The sequence below is a fragment of the Orcinus orca genome, chromosome 8 (assembly GCF_937001465.1).
Source record: "Orcinus orca chromosome 8, mOrcOrc1.1, whole genome shotgun sequence".
NCBI lineage: Eukaryota > Metazoa > Chordata > Mammalia > Artiodactyla > Delphinidae > Orcinus > Orcinus orca.
This window is the reverse complement of record NC_064566.1, coordinates 43760568-43782957: the sequence shown is the minus strand read 5'-3', so window position 1 is coordinate 43782957 and position 22390 is coordinate 43760568. Positions and strand designations below refer to the sequence as shown.

Here is a 22390-nt window from a genome sequence, read left to right as displayed (position 1 = left end):
GGTTTTATCTTGTTCCTTCATCTGGGACGTAGCCTCTGCCTTTTCATCTTGTCTATCTTTCTGTGAATGTGGTTTTCATTCCAGTGGCTGTAGCATTGCAGTTCTTCTTGCTTCTGCTGTCTGCCCTCTGGTGGATGAGGCTATCTAAGAGGCTTGTGCAGGCTTCCTGATGGGAAGGTCTGTTGGTGGGTATTGCTGGGTGTTGTTCTGGTGGGCAGAGCTCAGTAAATCTTTAATTTGCTTGTCTGCTGATGGGTGAGGCCGAGTTCCCTCCCTGTTAGTTGTTTGGCCTGAGGTGACCCAGCACTGGAGCTTACAGGCTTTTTGGTGGGGCTAATGGTGGACCCTGTGAGGACTCATGCCAAGGATTACTTCCCAGGTAGGTCTGATTCATTCTCCTATGGGGTCACTGTTCCTTCCCCCTGCGTCCTGATGTGCACACTATGTGTGTGCTCTCCAAATGTGGAGTCTGTTTCCCCCAGTTTTGTCAAAGTCCTGCAGTCAAATCCCACTAGCCTTCAAAGTCTTATTCTCTGGGAAGTCCTCCTCCCATTGCCAGACCCCTAGGTTGGGATGCCTGATGTGGGGCTCAGAACCTTCATTCCAGTGGGTGGACTTCTGTGGTATAATTGTTCTCTAGTTTGTGAGTCACTCACCCGTGGTTATGAGATATGATTTTATTGTGATTGCGCCCTTCCTACCGTCTCATTGCGGCTTCTCCTTTGTCTTTGGTTGTGGGGTATCTTTTTTTGTGAGTTCCAGTATCTTCCTGTCGATGAGTGTCCAGCAGTTATTTGTGATTCCAGTGCTCTCGCAAGAGGGAGTGAGCACACGTCCTTCTACTCCGCCATCCTGAACCACTCTTACCTGCTCCCCCACCTTTTTTAAACAACATAATATTTTGTATAGAAAACGTGAAGACATTTACCAAAACAAAACCCTAGAACTAATAAGTGAGTTTAATAGGTAGCAGGATATAAGATAAACATACAAAAATCAATTGTATTTCAAAAATGCTAGCAATGAAATGTGGAAAGTGAAATTAAAAATACAATACCATTTATAGTTGTTGGGCAAAAAAAGCCTTAGGTGTAAACCTAACAAAATATGTACTGGACCTATGTGCTGGAAACTATAAATTCTGAAAAGAATATTTAAGTAAAGGGAGAGACATACTGTCCTCATTGATTGGAATATTCACATGGTAAAGATGTAGATTCTCCCCCAAATTGTATAATTTTAATGAAATTCCTTTCAAAATCTGAGAAGATTTTTCAAGCTCATTCTAAAAAAAATAGCTAGAATAGCTAAGAGAATTTTGGAAAAAGAATAAAGTAGGAGAAATCAGTCTCCTTGATCTCAAGACTTATTATATAGCTACAGTAATCAGGACTGTATGGTATTGGAGGAATAGACAAATAGATCAGTGGAACATAATAGAAAACTCAGAACTAGATCCATATAAACATGCCCAGCTGATTTTTTTAGAATTGCACAGTGCAATTCAATTCAGCAAGGATGGTCTTTTAAACAAATGATGTTAAAACCATTGGGAATTCATATATACAAAAATGAACCTTTACTTAAACCTTACAGCTTGTAAAAAAATTAACTCAAAATGGATCATAGACTTAAAAAAAATGTAAAGTTACAAACTTTTAGAAATAAAACACAGGAAAAAATCCTCTAGAAAAAGGGTTAAGCAGTGAATTCTTAGACTTGATACCAAAAAGTGCAATCCACAAAGGGAAAAATTGACAAGTTGTATCTCAACAAAATTTTAAAACACTTGTTCTTTGAAAGCCCATGTGATGAAGGTAAGAGAAGCTACAGACTGGGAGAACATATTTGGAAACCCCATATCTGACAAAGGACTAGTATCTAGAATACATAAAGACGTCTCAAAACACAATAGTAAAAAATGATAACAGTCCATTTAGACAGTTGGCAAAAGACATAAACAACATTTCATGTAAGAGGATATGCAGATATCAAATAAATACAGGAACAGATGTTCAACATCACTAGGGAAATGCAAATTCAAACCATAATGAAGATAACACTCTCTACCAACAGAATGGCTAAAATAAAAAATAATGGCAGCACAAAAAGCTGACAACAGTGTGGAGGAACTGGATCACTCATGTTTTTGGTGGGAATGTGAAAAGTTACAGGCAGTTTCTCATAAAACTAAACATGAAATTATCATAACCTCCAGCAATTGTACTCTTGGTTATTTATCCCAGAGAAACAAAAACTTATCAAATATTCATAATGTCTTTATTTTTAATATTCTGTAACTGGAATCAACCCAGATGTCCTTTAACAAGTAAATGGTTTAACACACTGTGGTACAAACAAACCATAGAATACTACTTAACAATAAAAAGGGACAAACTACCGATACACACAGAAACTTGAATGAATCTCCAGGGAATTATGCTGAGTGACAAAAACCAATCTCAAAAGGTTACATATAGTTCCATTTATATAACATTCTTGATAAAACAAAATTTTAGAACTGGGAGATGGATTAATTATTGCCAGAGCTTGTAGATTAGTTGGCACCAGGGGAAGGATGGGTAGGTGGTTACTATAAAAGGACAACATGAGGGATCCTTGTGGTGTAGGAACTGTTCAGTCTCTTGACTATGGTGGTGGATATATAAGCCTATACAGGTAATAAAATTGTAAAGAACTTACTACACACACATAGACAGAAAATGAGTACACTGAAACTGAGAAAATTGGAATAAGATTGGTGGGTTATATCAATGTCAGTATCCTGATTGTGATATTATACTATAGTTTTGCAAAATGTTATCAAATGGAGAATGGCAAAGTGTACAGGAGGCTCTGTATTATTTCTTATAATTGTATGTGAATCATCAGTTATCACAACAATTGCAATTAAAAGTAGATGGCTTAAGTAAAAGTAGAGTTCTTTTCCTAGTTTAAAAGAGAAAACTATATGTTCTGGGAAAGATAGTTGACTCTCTGTAAGGAAGACATGTAACTGTATTTCAATAGCACAGAATTGCTAAGTCGAAATCAGTTAGAAAATAGTTATCAGTAGTGGTTCTAATTTATCTTCCATAGTTCAGTCTGAAAAGTAAAGTATTATATTTTAGCAACCATTTCTTCATTCAAGCTGAAGTAGATGTTGAATGATGGAGAAAGAATTATATATATAAGTTAAGAGTAAAAATAAGTGAGAGGATTTATATACCATTCCTTGGTTCTATCTTTTGATTGCACTGTACCTAGATTTTCTGTATTTCTTACTCAGAGAACTAAGGATGTAAGACTTCTCTATGTTCTATTCTGAACGCTGGAGATCAGGGTCTAAAAAACTCTGCACAATTACACTTTGTATAATATATAAGGAGGTGTAAGCTCTAGAAAATAAAACTATTATCTTCACTCTGGAATGATGAAAAACAATCACAGTCAACCCAAAGCTAGTTTGGAAACATGACACAAGAATAACATACTCAAGAGGACAGCTCATGGTAAGCAGTATATAGTTTTTTTGTATGTATTAATAATGGCATAATGTTTATTATATTTTCCATTTTTATGATCCATAACTTATTTTTTTGTTATCTAAAGTATAGTTTGGCATGATTTTTAGTTATCTTGTACATCACATTAAGTGAAGACAAATGTATATAACCACATTAGCCCATAATTTACATAATTGTTGAATGAATAGATGAATTGAAGCTAATTTTTATGACTGAATAATTTTATTTATAATTATTCTGGGGTCAACTTTTAAAAAAATGAGTAAGAAGCTAGCTAAAGAAAATTATTAATATAGCTTTAACTGTTTTCTAAATCTAAAGGAAAATGGTGGCTACCTCAATCTCCATATCTCCACATATCCTCCCAAAACCATAGGCTAGAAGGAACACAAATGAAACCCAACTAACCCATACTTTCTGGATTGCTAGGAGACAATGACATGAACTTCAGATTACCTGAAAATAGCAAAATTATCAAGTGCCAGTGGAGCTTCCACTACTGCTGCAAGTCTGTATATGTGGAGAGTATGAAGTGGGATGCTTTAGAGACTATGAAACAGAAGAGAGGGGACTGGAAGACTTAAACAAAATGAAGACAGAATCACCCTCAAAAAGAGAAAGTACAACAGTATGTGCCAAAATAGTGAACACAGACTGGGACTTGGTAGTTTATAGTACCGGCTACCAGGAAGGAGTTTTAGAGCGTGTAGTAACTTAGGAAGTGGCAGCCTTAGAGGACTTTTACTTCTAGAGAAGGAGATAAACAGAGAAGGGGTGATGCCACTGAGTCCTAGCAGTGAGGAGAAAACAAGAAGAAGAAGAAAAATAAAGTGTTCTGCAAAATGAAAGAGGACACCAACCTCTTTTCCCCCATTACCCATTCAAGAAATTACACTTCACTAAGTTGACAGAAGGTACTCACAAACTAAAGAACGCTGTCCACAAAATGACTAAGGGAAAAATCAAACTTACACAGCAGCAGTGTTGGAAGAAAACAGAAAGTATGTATTAAATCATTTCAGCTGATGAAAATCTATACACACACAACTTCAAAACCTTAGAAAAATAACCACAAAGTAGCATACTGTAACAGTACTCTAGACTAAGTTAAGTATTCTCAAGCAAGCAGAACAGAACTTGGTATCCAAAAATTTAAGGAGAGAAATGGATTAAAGAAAAAACCAAGCAAACAAGAAATGCAATGCAAGCTGATCAAACTCAGGAAGGAAATTTAAAAAAAGACAAGACTACATTAGAGATGAAGAATTAATTATAAAATGCTCAAGAGAAAATAGAATGGAATGAAAATCTAAGGAAGAACATAGAATGAAAATGAGATAAAGAAGTAAAAATTAGGATCTCAGAGCAAGTGATGGAAAGGAAAGGCTGGCAAAGGAGGTCCAACATAATTGGAATCTGTGAAGAATAAAAACTCAGTAGAACAAAACTTATAAACTATAATCCAGGAACACTTTCTGGAAATAGGGGAAATTTAAATCTACCTTTTGAAGGACGCACCACTGTACCTAGAAAAATGGACCTGGAATGATCAACTGAGACATATTTTAGTAAACTGCTAAACTTGAAAGACAAATGGGGCTGGCATCATACTTTTGAAGAGCAACATGCAAATCATGGCAATAGAATGGCAATTTCAAGAAAATCAAGAAAAAGTACAGGCCAAGGATTTGCTATCCAGCCAAGTTCTTCTTCAATTATTATGGCAATAGAAAATCAACTTTTGAATATTGAAGAACTCATAGACCATTGTATCCATAAGCCTTCTTGAGGAGATTGTTGGAGGATGATCTCCATCCACCCAAGAGACCACTGGGGAAGCTTCAGCAAAAGGACCGTGAGCATTTAATATACTAAATTGTAGAATTAAGGACTAAATAAAACAAGGGTGGGGACATGGAAAAAAGAAAGTATGAAATGTTACATGTTAAGCAACGTGTAACCATTGAGCAACGTGTAACCATACAGAGAATACCATTCTTAAAAAAGGAAGAGAGTGAGAAGGGAAAGTAGAATGAGATCATAGACTTAAATAGGTGGGAGACCAAGGCTATCATTTAAAATCGGCCGACCAGACACTAAAAGCTTAAGTAAGGAAAAGGAAGGATTAAGGGCACTAACAAAAGTACATATAAATGCACTAGAAAAAAATTACTAACCTTCCTAAATACCAAAAGAAAATGTAAAAAATAGCAAAAACACCATGTAGAAAAAGAAACACAGTAAATATTACTTAATAGAGTAATTAAAATATACAATAGTGACTGAGATGAAACAAAACATCAGTCATATTAAATATGGATGGGCTTAAATTGCTTATTAAAGGCAAAAGATTTTCAGGTTGGCTTATAAAACAAACATTATATTAAAATTTGGTTTAAACAAGAATCCAATAGTGGATGCTAAACTAAGGTGGAAAGTTCTTTAAAGCATAGTAGTTTTGTATGGTCTCCAAGTGTCTCCTTACAAATTGCTTATTAGCCACAAGAGGAAAAAAATAATAACCACATAGTGAAAAAACTGGGCAACACCTTGACCAGGTGATTGAAGTTAATATCACCAGTAAGGATGTTAGGGACATCTTGCCCTTTGACTGTGATACCCTTAGAAGAACACATCATTACTTACTTACATTAGTCTAGTAAGGAATGCATAACCTGAATCTAAGGAACATCAGACAAACCCAAATTGCAGAACATTTTTATAAAATAACTGGCCTCTTCAAAATTGTTAATGTTATGAAAGAAAGGCTTTGCAACTGTACCCGACAAAATGAATCTGAAGAGGCAGACAGCCAAATGCAGTCTGTTTTCCTGGATTTGATTCTGTACTGGATGGGGAGAAATACTATAAAGGACATTATTAGGATAATTGACAGAATTGGAATATAAACTGACACAAGTACTTTACCAATATTAAATTTTCCTGAGTTTGATAACTCTTCTGTTTATGTAAGAATATGTTTTTTCTTAAAAAGTCACATTGAAGTATTAAGAGGAAAAGCATGTATGAACCTACTCTCAAGTGGTTCGGAAAAACACATAATGTGCGTGTGGGTGGGAGAATGATAAAGCAAGGTAGCAAAATTTTAAAAGTTGGTGTGTCTAAGTAAAACGTTTAAGGGAATTTTCTTTAAACTTTTCTCCGGGTTTAAAAGAAGAAGAAGAAAAAAAAAAGATAGCTCTGGCTGTGAACTATAAGCCAGAGATCAATACGTACATACATATAGCTTAGTTTAGTAAAGTAGAATTTGAGTTACATAATGTTCTCACTCTCCCTTTACCCTCCCCCTGCTTTTTGAAGATATTGAGTGTTTTAACAGTTTAGTAATCCATTCGGAAAGCTCAGCTGATTTGGTATCAGTCTGTGTTAAGCTATAGATGTGATTGCTCTTAAAGCTTTTACCTCTCATGTTTTTAAAGAATTTGCCTTTTTCGTACTTAAAAATATGGGAAAAAATCCCCAAAAAATCGTTTTCTAAATGTGTCCTTTCCTATGACCTCCTGTAAAACACTTGATTATGTGGAGAAAAGCCAGCTACTTGGTCCCCCTCCCTACCCCATTGGTTCTTCTTGTGTTCTGAGGACCAAATAGGAGATGGATGAAGTTAGAAGCATTTTGTATATTTTTTCATATTTTTTATCTTATTCCAAAATAAGCTGTACAAAGCAATATGTGGATAGTAGTTTTTGTATGCTTTGCTAGCTGTTTTACAACTAAGTCCATTTTGCTAGATCAAGCTCCCTTATCTTTTGAGGAACAACTTGTTCTATATCAAAATTTTTTTGAAGATACTTTGTCTTAATGATTCCACTTCTTCTTCTTTATATGTAATAAATATTGTCGGTAGTTCTACTTAGACCATGTCTGAGGAAAAGAGATGACATCAAATGAAATTGTGCAATCCAATCTTGTATGTTGTATCAACTAAAATTTTTTAATTGTGAAAAATCAATGATGAAAAATTACAATAAAAATTTTATGCCTACTGATTCTTCAACAATATTCATACTGGTTTCTTCTGTCTTAAAGCTGTATGGAGAAAAGAGAACTACATGGTTCCACTAGGTGAACAATCCAGCGTCTCTCATACATTTTCAAATGGAGCAGTAGCTGACAAGCAGTGAGAAGGTTGCACAGTGGTTTTCAGTCTTTATAATTAGTGCAGTGGTAGCTTACTGACTGACCCTAAATGTAGGGGTTAAGGATAATTATTAGATTTTTAATGTACAAATAGTGTAAATTCTTCAGAGTGCTGGGTTGTTAACTGTGCAGTTTAAAATTGTCTCCTTTTACAAGAAGGATGCAGTGACACATGCAACTGCTTTTCTAAGAAGTATGGAATTACTTTTTAATCTAAAGACTGAGGATTTCTATTAGATTATTTAACCAAAAATCACAACATAAAGTCTATGAAAATTAGGTAGAAATGACTAACTGATGTGCAACACTAGGAAATGTAGAGCTCATACAGAATGAAATAAAGTAATTTGTTGCTAAGTGTTTATAATGATAACATCATTTTGCTGTTGATACTTTTTTTCCGCCTTTTTGCATTTTGAATTCCTAATTTTCTTGCTGTTCTACATATAAGTATTTTGGTAATTGCAGTGTTTTTATATTCAGGGCTTTGTCATTAACATTATAATACTTTACAATAATTATAAAACAATTTTTTTTTTCTAACTAGGAGGAAGCATTGCATGCATTTATTCAGCCAGAGATCCTGGATGGCCCAAATCAATATTTTTGTGAACGTTGTAAGAAGAAGTGTGATGCACGAAAGGTAGATGCCATTTAGAAATTAATACTTAATTATCTGAGATAATATTCAATATTCAATAGATTCCCCCCCACACTTTTTTTTTTAGGGTCTTCGGTTTTTGCATTTCCCTTATCTGCTGACCTTACAACTGAAAAGATTTGATTTTGATTATACAACCATGCACAGGATTAAATTGAATGATCGGATGACATTTCCCGAGGAACTAGACATGAGTACATTTATTGATGTTGAAGATGAGGTGAATACTTATAAATTATACTTCAGATATTCTTCTTTGATCAGAGTAACTTGTGATATTCTTTGAAATGACAAAAAGGATATTAAATTCTGGAATTATTTCTTTAATTTGTGTGATAATCTTACGTTTCATAACTTTCTTAGTTATTGAAACATACCAGTCTAGAGATGGGCTGCACTTGTGTTTCTGGCACATGATAAACACAGAACAGATATATTGAATGAACGAGCAAACTGGGTAGTATGGCCTTAATTTCTTGTTTTGTCTTAGTGTCTTTTTCAAGCATTAAGGTTTCTGGGTTATTCTCCCTTAAGGTTTACCGGCTCTTAAATTGGCTAGGTTAGAAAGCTAGGTAATAAAGGTATTTTTCTGTGTTTCTTTTTTAATTAGTTTTATTTTTAAATTAAAACTTCTAAAATAAAAAATTTAAAACTATTTAAATATAGTTTGAGAATGGAACTTTGAGGGCACACATAAAGCTCATTAATTTCTTCCGCTCATTGACCTCCCCCAATTATCTGGTTCCTCTATCCTTATCCAGTAAAAGATTCATAATGTCCCACTCTGTTCTCTTGGAAACTCTTCTGATTTAATTATTGGGAATATTTACAATGACTTAACATAGTTGTTACAGAATGATAAATCTTTCTTATTCTCAAAACTGCCATGAAGTATTTTTTTCTGATTGGAATTCATCACAATAGTTAAAAATACCTTTTCCCAGAGGCTTAAAAATAATTTTAAACATTCTCAAGTTTTATTTATGCTCTTAAGTACTAAATGGCAAATGTTTTCTGAGCCTCACTTTCCTTGTCTGTAAAGTAAGGATGATAATTGCTTTTCATAGCTTTTATAAGATGAGATCGCCTTAAAGTAAATGTTCATTGAATGGTACCTGTGACCAGGTAACATTCTCTGAAAGGTTTAATTTGAAATAATATCTCAAACACCTGTGCTTAAGCTAGGAAGTCTGTCCAAAGTATACCAAACTTTCAAGGGAGATTCCTACTCAGAGATGAGTATTAGATGGGTTTTCTGTATATTCCTAATGTATTTCTTATAAAGGGAAGTCTTTTCCAAGGGAAGAAAACTGAGATACAAATTTGACCAGAACTTTTAGGAAGTTTTAGGTCCATTTCTTGGAAGAAGAGAAGATGTTCTGGCTTAGTTAAAAGGAGTTTCAGGGATGATCTCTTTGGACTTTGTGTAGAATTCTCAAGTTGGTTTTCACCTCCATTTTTCCTTGAACCAAACTTTCTTGAGGGATGAAGACTGTATGTTAGGTGCAGTTCTTACAACAAAATTCTTGGCAAGAAGTTGGTACTTACTACATATTGCTTGGTTAATTCAAGAACTTATAGGCAATGCCTTAAACATATCAAGTGCCTACATCTTAGAGAAGAATTTTCAAACTCTGTATCTAAAATATTAAAGGAGGGGCTTCCCTGGTGGCACAGTGGTTAAGAATCTGCCTGCCAATGCAGGGGACACAGGTTCAAGCCCTGATCCGGGAAGATTGATCCCACGTGCCACGGAGCAACTAAGCCTGTGCGCCACTACTACTGAGCCCACGTGCCACAACTACTGAAGCCCGCACACCTAGAGCCCATGCTCTGCAACAAGAGAGAAGACTGCGCACCTCAACGAAAAGTAGCCCCCGCTCGCCGCAACTAGAGAAAGCCTGCACGCAGCAATGAAGACCCAACACAGCCAAAAATAAATAAATAAGTTTTTAAAATAAGATAAAATATTAAAGGAAAAGGGAGGAAAGAGTTGTTTGAGGATTTCTAGGAAGAATTCTTTAAATTTGTCTGAAAGGGATTTAAAAATCATAAAAGCATGGAAAAGTATTATTTACTGTTGTTACATTTCCACCTCCTTTAACTGGAATATAAAGTTCTTGAGGATAGATACAGTGTCTTGTTTTTCTTTCTAATTGTCTGTAGTACCTAGCATAGTGATAAACTGAATTGACCTTTTTGTTCAAGAAAGGAGATGATATTCTTTTGGGATTTGAGAACAACAGAAGCTCATTTTGGAGCATAAGTTCTCTGCTTTTATGGTTTTGATGAAAGAAATGGTAATTTTCTATAGTTACTTTGCAGCTGTAAACATAAATGGGGTTTAATAGAATTCTGAAACACTAATTTGTTGTATTAGAATTTTAAGGTTGTTAATAGAAATGCTTTTAAAATACACTTTTGTTTAATTTTATTTAAGGTCTCACTTTTTAAGAGAAAATAAATTTGCTTGAAGTAGAATAAGTATTTTTATTAACAATAGCATCATAAATTATGTGGAAAAGCAGCATATAGATTGAAAGGTTTATATTTTCCCTTTATTTAGCTTATAATTGTAAGATAATTATGTTTTATTAAGAAATCTCCTCAGACTGAAAGTTGCACTGACAGTGGAGCAGAAAATGAAGGCAGTTGTCACAGTGATCAAATGAGCAATGATTTCTCCAATGATGATGGTGTTGATGAAGGGATCTGCCTTGAAAGCAATAGTGGAACTGAAAAGATTCCAAAACCTGGGCTTGAAAAGGTACTTTTTGTAATTTGTGGTTTTTAGTTGAAAGAGAGAGGTAATCTCTGAGCTGCTATATAATTATCTTTAAAAGAAATTTAATTGCTATTATTTTTATGCATATATGTGGTCATAATTAAACTTTAGCAAAAAACTACTTACAGGTGGGAGCATTAATTTCTGAGAGGCTGAACTATACCGCTGAAGCAAGCTGAGTGGTAGTGTGGAAAGGGTACTAGTAGTGAGGAAACCACTTCATTTTGCCTTTAAAGTAGCAGCAAGCCTCTAAATCTTATATCAGAGTTTTCTCATATCGCAAAACGAAGGCATTAGACTAGATCTGTTAATTTAAAAAATTCTGGCTATGGGACCTTTCCTGAAACAATAAGAGAACTAATATTTTTTAGGTAGGGGACCCCTCAGTTTTCCTCCCCTCCCCATGACAGCCCTTAAGGGACTTCAAAAAATGATACAATTCCATGGATTATCATTTGAAAACTACAAGACTGGATAATATCTAGGATAGAATTTTTTTGTTACTAGGTCAGTGATTTTTAAGATTTTGGCAAACCATTTCTTTAATGTTTTTTATCAAATGGTTCTTTATCAAACCATTTCTTTAATGGTTTTATCAAACCATTCTATCAAACCATCAAATGGTTCTTTATCAAACCATTTCTTTAATGGTTTTATCAAACCATTCTAAAGCAAATTTGTATAATTTGCTTTATTGAGGGGAGAATTACAGATCAGATGTCTTGAGCATGGTGTGAATAATGAATCACCAGTGTGAAGACTGATCACTAGCTCAAGTCTTACAGAGTCGTATTAAATATAGGGTTTTTTTTAGGCAGTATTTAAGAATGGAGTTTCACTTGCATAAATCTGTTTTTAGATCAAGACCATTATTCTCACCACCATTACCACTACCCTTTACCTTTTAAAATTATCTGTTTCTTTCAGGGCAGACAGATGAGGTGTGAATTGCTGTGATGAATAATATAGTGGATACATTATAACTTAGTGTAAAGAACATTACATTCAAACAAGGGTTAGAAAACTGTGGCTCAAGAGCTAAATCCAACCCCCAACCTGTTTTTCTATATAGACAATTATGTCTATCTTTTTTTTTTGTTTTCCTTATCTTATTCCACTGGATAGGATTTCCCATACAGTGTTGAATAGGAGTGGTGAGAGAGGACGCTCTTGCCTTATTCCCAATCTCAGGAGGAAGGTATTCAGTCTTTCGCCATTAAGTATGATATTGGGTCTAGATTTTTTATAGATGTTCTTTATCAATTTGAGGAGGTTCCTCTCTTCCTAGTTTGTTGAGAGTCTTTATCATGAATGGGTTTGGATTTTGTCAAATGTTGTTTCTGGGTTCAGTTGGTAAGATCATGTAACTTTTCTTCTTTAGCGTGGTTTACATAGGTTGATTTTCTAATGTTGAACCAGCTTTGCATACCTGAGAGATATCAAATCAATAGATCACTGTATCACAGATATTACATAAATAAATTAGAAGATGTTCAAAATAATTATATACCTTAGCTCTTTTATAAAGGAAGTGGAATCTTATTTGAAATTTTAAAAATGTTATTTGGGATTTATTGATTTTGATGTGCATATCAGAACGGTCTCATGTTTAACACCTCTTTGTAAAATTTCAGACTGTATTTTCTTTTTACATAAATATATAAATTTGTATTTCAGTTATACATTGTTCTAGAGGTTATAGCATGATTAAAATGTGAAGGAATACGCTGAATGAAACTTGTGGTATATAAAAATTATGTGATGAATTACCATTTTAATGATCTTAGAGAAAAGTTGACTTGCCATAAATACAGAGGACAACTAACATGTTAGTTCCCTGTGTTTTAGTAGAGAATAGGAAATATACAAATTAGGGTTTTGTGTTTTTCCTCTGTGCTGAGTTACTTTTATTCTTTTCTTTAGAATTCTTTGATCTATGAGCTCTTCTCGGTTATGGTTCATTCAGGGAGTGCTGCTGGTGGTCATTACTATGCTTGTATAAAGTCATTCAGTGATGAGCAGTGGTACAGCTTCAATGATCAACATGTCAGCAGGGTAAGGAGGGATTTTTTAAGATTATTATTCTGAAAGACAGGAGTAGGGATGTTTCTCATCAACAGCAGGGTTTATTAAAAATGAGAGACTCAGTCTGTCCGTTGAAGCATACCAAATCATTAAGACATACCAGATGTCATTCTTTTGTTTTTGTTTTCAGTAAATTTCCTTTGTTTCTTTATTTTGTTTTATTTTGGGCTTGCTGAGTGTTTGCAGAGCTAGACTCCCAGTTTTCTTCTTGCCCTGAGCCTTCACATGGGCTGTCTATTTAAGAGCACTAGAAAAGATTGGCCATTAGTAGCCACTGATTATGATTACATTTTGTGAACTGTTATCTGTGTGGTCCATTTAACTCTGAGGTTAAAACTTGGATTACATGTTGACATAAAGGTAATGGTGTTATAGATCTTACCAAAAAAGTAAGTAATGTTACAACTTTTTAGATAACACAAGAGGACATTAAGAAAACACATGGTGGATCTTCAGGAAGCAGAGGCTATTACTCCAGTGCTTTTGCAAGGTAAATAACTTCCTAAGCTTTTCTGTTTATAAATTAGAATTATTTACAGCTTTTCAACATTTTTTTATCACTAAAAAGGTTTAACCCAAGGGTCAACAAACTATAACCTATGGGCCAAATTCAGCCTGCCTTCAGTTTTTGGAAATAAAGTTTTATTGGAACACCATCATACTCATTTGTTTAAATACTGTATGTTGATCTTTTCCCACACAACAGCAGAGTTAAGTAGTTTTAGCACACAGAATAGTTCACAAAGCCTATGACTTTTACTATCTGGCCCTTTTCCAGAGAAAAATTGCTGACTCCTGACTTACCTGTAGTACTCATTCTAGGACAAAGGTTTTTTGAAGATTTTACTACGTTACCAAGAAAAGATACGGGATTTTCTCATAAATATGTCAGTAAAAGCAAAGTAGTCTCCTTTTTTTTCAAGAACGTTTAAATCTGAACCTGTACAAGAACAGCTACATGATTTTCTAATTGTTTGAAACAACAAAAAAACTACTATTTAAAATAAATATTTGATGCTAGGAAATGGAATCTTTACAATCTACTTTTTGTCCCTATTAATCTTCTTTATATTTTACTAGCTCCACAAATGCATATATGCTGATATATAGACTGAAGGACCCAGCAAGAAATGCAAGTATGTTGACATATAATTACTTGATTTTAGTCTGTGTTATAAACCAGCTTTTTTGCAAGTTTTATAAACCCAGATAACTACTTTTAAATGATAGGACAATTAAATTTTTTTAATGTGTGGGAGAATTAATTATAAAGACTGTTATGAGATAATACCAACTGGTAAAAGCACTTGGAAAAAAGTTGAACTATTTTTTAATACACTAAGAGACAAAACTTACTCTGCATTGCATACGTTGGATATTTATTTGCAGTAAGATTGTATTATATGTAGTTTGGTGCAGTGATGATAGTCTCCAGATCTGTGTAGCAGCCATAACTCACCATCTGCATGTCCCAGAACAAGTTATTTAACTTTTCTAAGTCTTACTTTCCACACATGTAAAATGGGAATAATTATAGTATTTTATAGGATTATTATAAAAAATTAAATGAGATAAAATTTTAAGCATTTAGTGTCATACTAGAGTTAAACATCTTTGCTTATTTGCTTAAAAAGCAAGTAAAGTTTTATGAGTCGAGTATGCATCCTTTATTAGATTTTAATTTTATTAGGAATCCTAAAAATAATCCTGTATACAAAGCATGTGGATTTGCCTTTTTTTTTTCCTTTCGTAACTGCTACTTTAAAAAATTACAGTTCCTGTGTTTTCTTGGTAACTCTGATCGTGACTGAGACAGTATTTGCACATAGGTGTATAAAGCATGTGTGTGTGTTTGTGTGTGTGTGTGTGTGTGTGTGCATACGATATATACACAGGTGATGTGTTTGCTCATATTCTTTTCACAATTAATATAATCATTGTCTTTGATTTCAATATATTTCCTTTGTTTAGAAACTACTATACTATGAGTAAATCTATTTTAAGCAGTCTGATGTTTTTGTTTACATTTTCGTAAACTCTCATCAGATTGTGAATTCAGTTGGTGCAAGGCTTAGGACTTATTTATCTTTTCACCAATGATATAATACAGGGTCTGTCATATAGAGGCTGTTCAATAATTTACTGTGTAATTATAGGAAAGAAAAAAGGAAATTATCACAAGTCATTTCAGAACAGAGATTTCAGAGTAGAAGTATTCATTCTACTTTACACATAATGAAACTATACCCTAAAGAGTAATTTGTCCAAGGTCATAGCTACCTGGAGGCAGAGCGAGGTTTCTAGTTTGTGTATCCTCTGTGACACCCAGCATTCCAGATATTTCATGTAGTACAGTAACTCAGCTTTCTTTTATCCGCTCCCCACAGCTCTAGTTTTGTGGTGAAGCACTAAGGGGCACTGTATGTATGATATGGAATATTTTTTAAATTGGAGCTCATTTCTGTAAACAGTGGATTTTTACCTTCCACAGAGGCATGATTTTTTTAAAATATAAATTGTTCTCCCTGTTTAATGCCTAACAATCATTGGCTTTATTAAACAGTGTTATAGTCTCATACTGTCACTTCGAATACTTTGAGTTACATATGAAGTTCTTTGATTAGAAGGCAGCTAAAAGACTACTTTGAGAACAAAGGAAAGAGAATCATATTAGTGAATAATAATAAACAAATAAATACCATTTGTAGTAGTAGAGCATCAACAGTATTTATTACATTTCCTTATATCCCAGGTAATAACTCTATGTGGTAAGGTGCTGTTAATAAGCTGAAGAAACCAAGGTCTGGAGAAGTAAACTTGCCCAGGGTTATACAATTTGATGGTGATAGCACTATTTGAAATCAGAAGTGCTTTTATTTTCAAGTTTAAGGGAGGCTTTTTCATTCTAAAAATCTTAATTTACATACCAGAGTTGTCTGGAGCCAAGAGGTATACAGATAAGGCTTTTTTGAGACCTAACCATGTGTCATTATCAACTGCCTCTTCACCCTTGTCTGGAAGAAGCTCATGTTCCAAGTTGAAAGATTGATGTAATTGAGATATATTTTGATAACAGCTATAGTAGAAGTGTATACTCTGGGAACATAGTAGAACAAAATTAAATAAAGGAAGCTCAGTCTCAGTGGCACTGTTTTACCCTGTTTTTACTATTAATAGAATTTCTAGAAGTAGATGAATATCCAGAACATATTAAAAATTTGGTGCAGAGAGAGAGAGAATTGGAAGAACAAGAAAAGAGGCAACGAGAAATTGAGCGCAATACATGCAAGGTTAGATTTCCTAATTTTACTTTTAATTAAAAAGTGCTATTGAACTTTGCTTAACTGCAGTTCTCATCACTGACTCATTGGGTTGATTCTGTAGATAGTTATGCCATTATGATCATTAAACAGTATAACCAACTATATTACTGAGGTAAAATGATTTCATTTTATGCATAAAAAACCAGTAACATGGGCTTCCCTGGTGGCGCAGTGGTTGGGGGTCTGCCTGCCAATGCAGGGGATGTGGGTTCGATCCCTGGTCCGGGAAGATCCCACATGCCACGGAGCAGCTGGGCCCATGCACCATGGCTGCTGCGCCTGTGCTCTGGAGCCGGTGAGCCACAACTGCTGAGCCCATGTGCCGCAGCTGCTGGGACCCGCGTGCCTAGGGCCCGTGCTCTGCAGCAGGAGAGGCCACTGCAGTGAGAAGCCTGCATGCAGCAGCAAAGACCCAATGCAGCCAAAAATAAATTTATTAAAAAAAAACAAAAAACCAGTAACATAGTGATAATGCTCAGTGCTGCTGAGGTTACAGTGAGATGAACATTGTAACATTCTGCTACAAGTATAAATTGATAAAACCTTTCTTCCTAGAATTTGAGTAGGATTTATCAAGAGCCTTAAGCAAATTCATATTCTTTTATATAATTCTCTCAAGAAAATATTACCTAATGAGATAATGACAGATGTGGTAAAAATTTTGACCACAAGGACATTCTCCACAGTATTTTCCAAATTACAGAAAAATTGGAAACAACTTGAATATATATCAGTAGGAGAGTGATTACATAAATTGTGATACATGCTTATAAAGAAACATACAGTTGTTAAAATTAATGATTTTGAATTTTTTTATAACATGAGACAGTATCAATTATTAAGTGAGATAGACGGAGAATGATCCCAATTATGTTTTTTTTTTAATTATAATATTTTTGACTATTAGGAAAGAATACTGTCTACAAAAGAAGTAAGTTCGATTTATGACCTGTTGAGTTAATGATGATATTTTACATTTTCTAGATAAAATTATTCTGTTTGCATCCTGTGAAACAAGTGATGATGGAAAATAAATTGGAGGTTCATAAGGATAAGACATTAAAGGAAGCAGTAGAAATGGCTTATAAGGTATGTTTAATTGCACTGTTGGCATTTAATTATTGATATTTTACGTAACAGTATTAACATTTTCCCAAGTTTTTATTATAGTCAGTAGTAATATAAGCACTTGCAGTAGCTTTGATAGCCCACTTAAATCCTATGTCTCTTAAAGAGTATAGTTTACACCTCTTCTCTGGAATGTGGTCCATTGCTTTTGAGAACTTTCTCACTCCGAAAGCCAGTTAAAGCTTTCTAAAACTCAGAAATAGAATTAGAAACAAAAATATTTATTTATTCTTTATATTCATTTAGCAGATATTTATTGAGTGTCTACTATATGATGCATTAGAGAACTTGAGTGAACAAGACCACATGAGGTGTTAGAGGTACCAGAGTGAGCAAAACAGGCTCACTGCCTTCTTGGAGTTTACAATCCCACTGGGGAAAAAAACAGACAAAAAATATTTAAACACCACAGTTTTCAAATATCTTATTAGATGCCATAAAGTAATTCAGTAGTATATTAAGGTTATTTAATCTGAGACTTAAACCATGAGGAGACAGCTGTGCAAGAAGTTGGGGAAGAGTACTTTAAGTAGAGGTAACAGCATGTGTAAAAACTGAGGTGAGGAAGTACATGATTAAGAAGCTGAAAAAAGGTGCATTGTGTTTAGATCATCTTGATTGAGAATAGAGGCACATAAAATGAAATTAAAGGCTGTGTAAGAATAGAAGTTTGCATTTTATTCTAAGAATAATGCAAATTTATAAGTGGGTTTTGAAAGGCAAATAGAAAAAGAAGCATTCTTTAACCGGATTATTCTAAATGTCATCTGTTATACTTGACAGAATTTTTTGCCCTTTCCATGTGAACATTAACATCATTTGACTAAAGTTAAACAGTCATTACCTAGAGAAAAAATTGCATACTACGTCATTTCATTTATAATTATATGTAGAACCAATGAAAGAAGTAAAAATAATTCACAAGATAGCTGGCATTGTTTCTCAAAGTGTGATCCAGCACAACCTGCACCAGAATCACATTCCTATTAAAAAACAAATTCCTGCAAATGAATCTGAACTTACGTTTTGGCACCTGGGATTATGCATTTTAAACAGGTACCTCAAGTGGTTTTTAGACACACACAGTTTGAGAACTTGTATTGTGTACCTGGTCTTTCATAGCACTTTATCAGTACTGAAAATTTACATTTGTGTGACTATTTTAATTAATTAATGTCCCTCACTAAACCGTAAGCACTTACAAGGGTGAAGAGTGTTCTGGTTTTGTTCACAGTTGCATTTCCACTACTTTTGCCTGGTAAACAGGAGAGTCAAAATTGGAGGGGGAAAAAAAAAAAAATTGGATGGGTATGTGAATGAATAAATGAATGAACAAATAATAAAATGGATGAATGGCTCTGGGTTCACCTGATTGAAGTAAAAATCCGTTAAACATAATGGTGGACTGCAAGCAAAACAATAGTGAAACCAAATTAAACTAAAATGGAGAAAATGTCTTTAAACAGTTTTACACAGTAAGGTCAGTCAGTGATAGCACTAAGGGTAGTTTATATTCCATCAGTTTTTAATGTAGGAAGAAAAAATCTTGTCTTAAAAAATAGGAAGTTTAATTTCACAAATGTAAAGAGTGAAATAGAAAAGAGAAATAAATCGATCTTATATAAGAAAAATAAAGCTCCATTTGTGGGAAGTGAGGGATGGAGGAGTAGAGGGCAATGGGGACATACCAAGGCTTACAGTAATGCTTTCTTTAAAGTTGTAATCACAAACCTCAGATGAGTATTGAATACTTCTAAGCAATCCTACTATGTTTCTCCAGGAGGTTCAGCTCCCACTTAAAGTGATGTTGCATCCAGGGTATGCCATCTACTAGTGACATGTAGTAGAGGGAAAATTTTTGACAGAAATTCCTGTGCCCAATTTGTTGGTGTTCCGGAGGCTAAGACTGAAAGGGATGGTTCAGAGAGGAGTCGGGTAGCACTTGGGAGACAGAAGCTATGACCTTTGTGGTGTCTCTACAAGGCATGCTATCCTCCCTTGCTTAGGGAGATCGTTACTAGATACATTAATTACCAGTTTTTCTCCAAATTGTATTAAGATAACAAAAGATGCATGTTCTAGTTGGTTGTTTTCCCCTCATGTTTCCAGCTGACTGGTTATAAAGCAATAGCTTACAGTGCATTAATTTTGAGTACATCTAAAGTTTAGAATGTTAACTTTTGTAAAAACAAAAAAGTCTTTAAGATATGTTAGTGCATAGGTCGTATAATTTGAGGGATAATGAACTATGGTTATTTTAAAATACCCTTTAAGTCGTGCCTTTGAGCTTTGATGCAAATCATAAATATATGAATTTTATTGTTTGTTAGGACCTATTGTTAGTACAGTTACACATCAGACTAAAATATCAATACTATATATTTCTTTTTCTTTTTCCTCGGGTGTTATATTCTTTTAGATGATGGATTTAGAAGAGGTGATACCTATGGATTGCTGTCGTCTTGTTAAATATGATGAGTTTCATGATTATCTTGAACGATCATATGAAGGAGAAGAAGATACACCAATGGGACTTTTACTGGGTGGAGTCAAGTCAACATACATGTTTGATCTGCTGTTGGAGACAAGAAGACCCGATCAGGTTTTCCAGTCTTACAAACCCGGAGGTAAGGAATTTCATGGTATTCTGAGTTGTAAAGGACTTAGAATATTCATAAGAAAGTTTTTGTTTGTAGAAATTATTTTTAAATTTTTTACATGTTCTTAAAATGTAGAATAATTCTGATAGGTTGGGAAGTAGTCAGCAACAAACCTGGAATTAAGTTCTAGATTACTTTCCAAAAAGCTATACACAAAATTTAAGAAACAAACAACAAAACTACTGGCTTATAGTCTTCAGTGGGATTTTTTTTTCTTCTCCAGTACTAAATCGTCGTCCCTCCCTACCTCTGCGCCTGCCCCAGCCTCTCTCTTTTTATAGAGAAGACCCTGGTATATTCCCATAAAGTCTCAGAAGTAGAGTCTCTTTTTCAGGGTCTCCTTGAAGACCTTATTATGGTTATGGTTTCATAACTCAAATTCTGTTCTTCTGTGGATCTCATACACCTCCTTTTTATGAAGGCTCTTCTTTCCAAAGTAGATTAAGTGTGGTATTCTTTCAAGAGCTCCTTTAGTCAGACTCCGCTCTCTCTGTAAAGAGTCCCTTTGGAGCATTTTCTTGCAGATTTTTTGTTTTTTTGTTTTTTGCCTGTGTTGGGTCTTCGTTGCTACGCGCAGGCTTTCTCTAGTTGTGGCAAGTGGGGGCTACTCGTCATTGCGTTGCGTGGGCTTCTCATGGCAGTGGCTTCCCTTGTTGCAGAACACAGCCTCTAGGTATGTGAGCTTCAGTAATTGTGGCACGCGGGCTCAGTAGTTGTGGCTTGTGGGCTCTAGAGCGCAGGCTCAGTTGTGGCGCACAGGCTTAGTTGCTCTGCGGCATGTGGGATCTTCCTGGACCAGGGATCGAACCCATGTCCCCTGCAGTGGCAGGCGGATTCTTAACCTCTGCACCACCAAGGAAGTGTCTGCAGATTATTTTTGAACTAGACTGTAAAAACTATGATAAAAATATAACATGGGTCAGCAAAAAACCCACTTTTTAAAAAGAGAATTCTAAATGTCATTGTGGATTGTAAACCTTGTAAAGTAATCTCCTTTATTCATTAATAATCAAGACTTTAGCAGAATATTCAGATTTAGATTAGTAACATTTGGGGGAAAATGGAGTATTGACATATACTACATATAAGAGATTAAAACAGTTAAGCTGGAGAATAACTATCTACTAAATCCAATGTTTGAAGATCATTTATTTTTCTGGTGACTAAAAGTTAAGTTATATAATGATCTCCTGAAAATAGGAGAGGAGAAGGTGGCTTTAAATTGTAACATGGGGACTTCCCTGATGGCACAGTGGTTAAGAATCTGCCTGCCAGTGCAGGGGACACAGGTTTGATCCCTGGTGCAGGAAGATCCCACGTGCCATGGAGCAACTAAGCCCATGTGCCACAACTACTGAGCCTGTGCTCTAGAGCCCGCAGGCCACAAGTACTGAGCCCGCATGCTGCATCTACTGAAGCCTGCATGCCTAGAGCCCATACTCCGCAACAAGAGAAGCCACTGCAATGAGAAGCCCACGCACAGCAACAAAGAGTAGCCCCCGCTCACCACAACTACAGAAAAGCCCGCGAGCAGCAGCGAAGACCCAATGCAGCCAAATAAATAAAATAAAATAATAAGTAAATAAATTGTAACATGAAGAATTTAAGTCAGAAAACAAACATGTAATCCAAAGGGTTTCTGCTGAAATTTCCATAGGATATAGAGAATATTATTTTGAGGAGAAGAAGTCTTTGATTATGAACAAGGTCTTGAATTGTTTAATGAAGGTTGTCAAAAGCAAGTAGGGCTGCTATGTCCCCTTTAGTATTTGTTGTGCATTCTCTAGTTATTTACATTTATTTAGTGTTGTGGTTTTGGTCTGTATTTTGGAACTTTGGGTATGTACTTTTAATATGCTTGATAAATTTGGCAGTGGTGTTAATGTTTTATAAGGAAACAAAGCAATTATTTTTAAAAGTCACATTTTGACTTTTGTCATTTTTTAAAGAGATCTATAAGAACTTTTCTATTAGCTTCATTTTTTATTTCTTTATATATATTTGTAATGTGATAAATTGTGAAAGTTTTAACATGTATAACATATACATCTACCATCTTG

The 22390-nt window shown here is 34.7% G+C and overlaps 1 protein-coding gene across 6 annotated transcripts in view; it reads left to right on the top strand.

The window, feature by feature from the left end:
- The window catches only part of USP47 (ubiquitin specific peptidase 47), a 121576-nt gene that overhangs the window by 80263 nt on the left and 18923 nt on the right, over window positions 1–22390 (top strand). For all 6 annotated transcript variants that reach the window (XR_004476512.2, XM_004279181.4, XM_004279180.4 and 3 more), the window contains 9 exons: window positions 8236–8331; window positions 8417–8569; window positions 10949–11116; window positions 13058–13189; window positions 13633–13709; window positions 14300–14355; window positions 16397–16509; window positions 17527–17631; window positions 20090–20297. Coding sequence is in view for 5 of the 6 variants with exons in the window: in XM_004279181.4 (XP_004279229.1) it covers window positions 8236–8331; window positions 8417–8569; window positions 10949–11116; window positions 13058–13189; window positions 13633–13709; window positions 14300–14355; window positions 16397–16509; window positions 17527–17631; window positions 20090–20297 (1108 nt within the window). In the remaining variant the exon portion in view is untranslated. The remainder of the gene's footprint in view (window positions 1–8235; window positions 8332–8416; window positions 8570–10948; window positions 11117–13057; window positions 13190–13632; window positions 13710–14299; window positions 14356–16396; window positions 16510–17526; window positions 17632–20089; window positions 20298–22390) is intronic.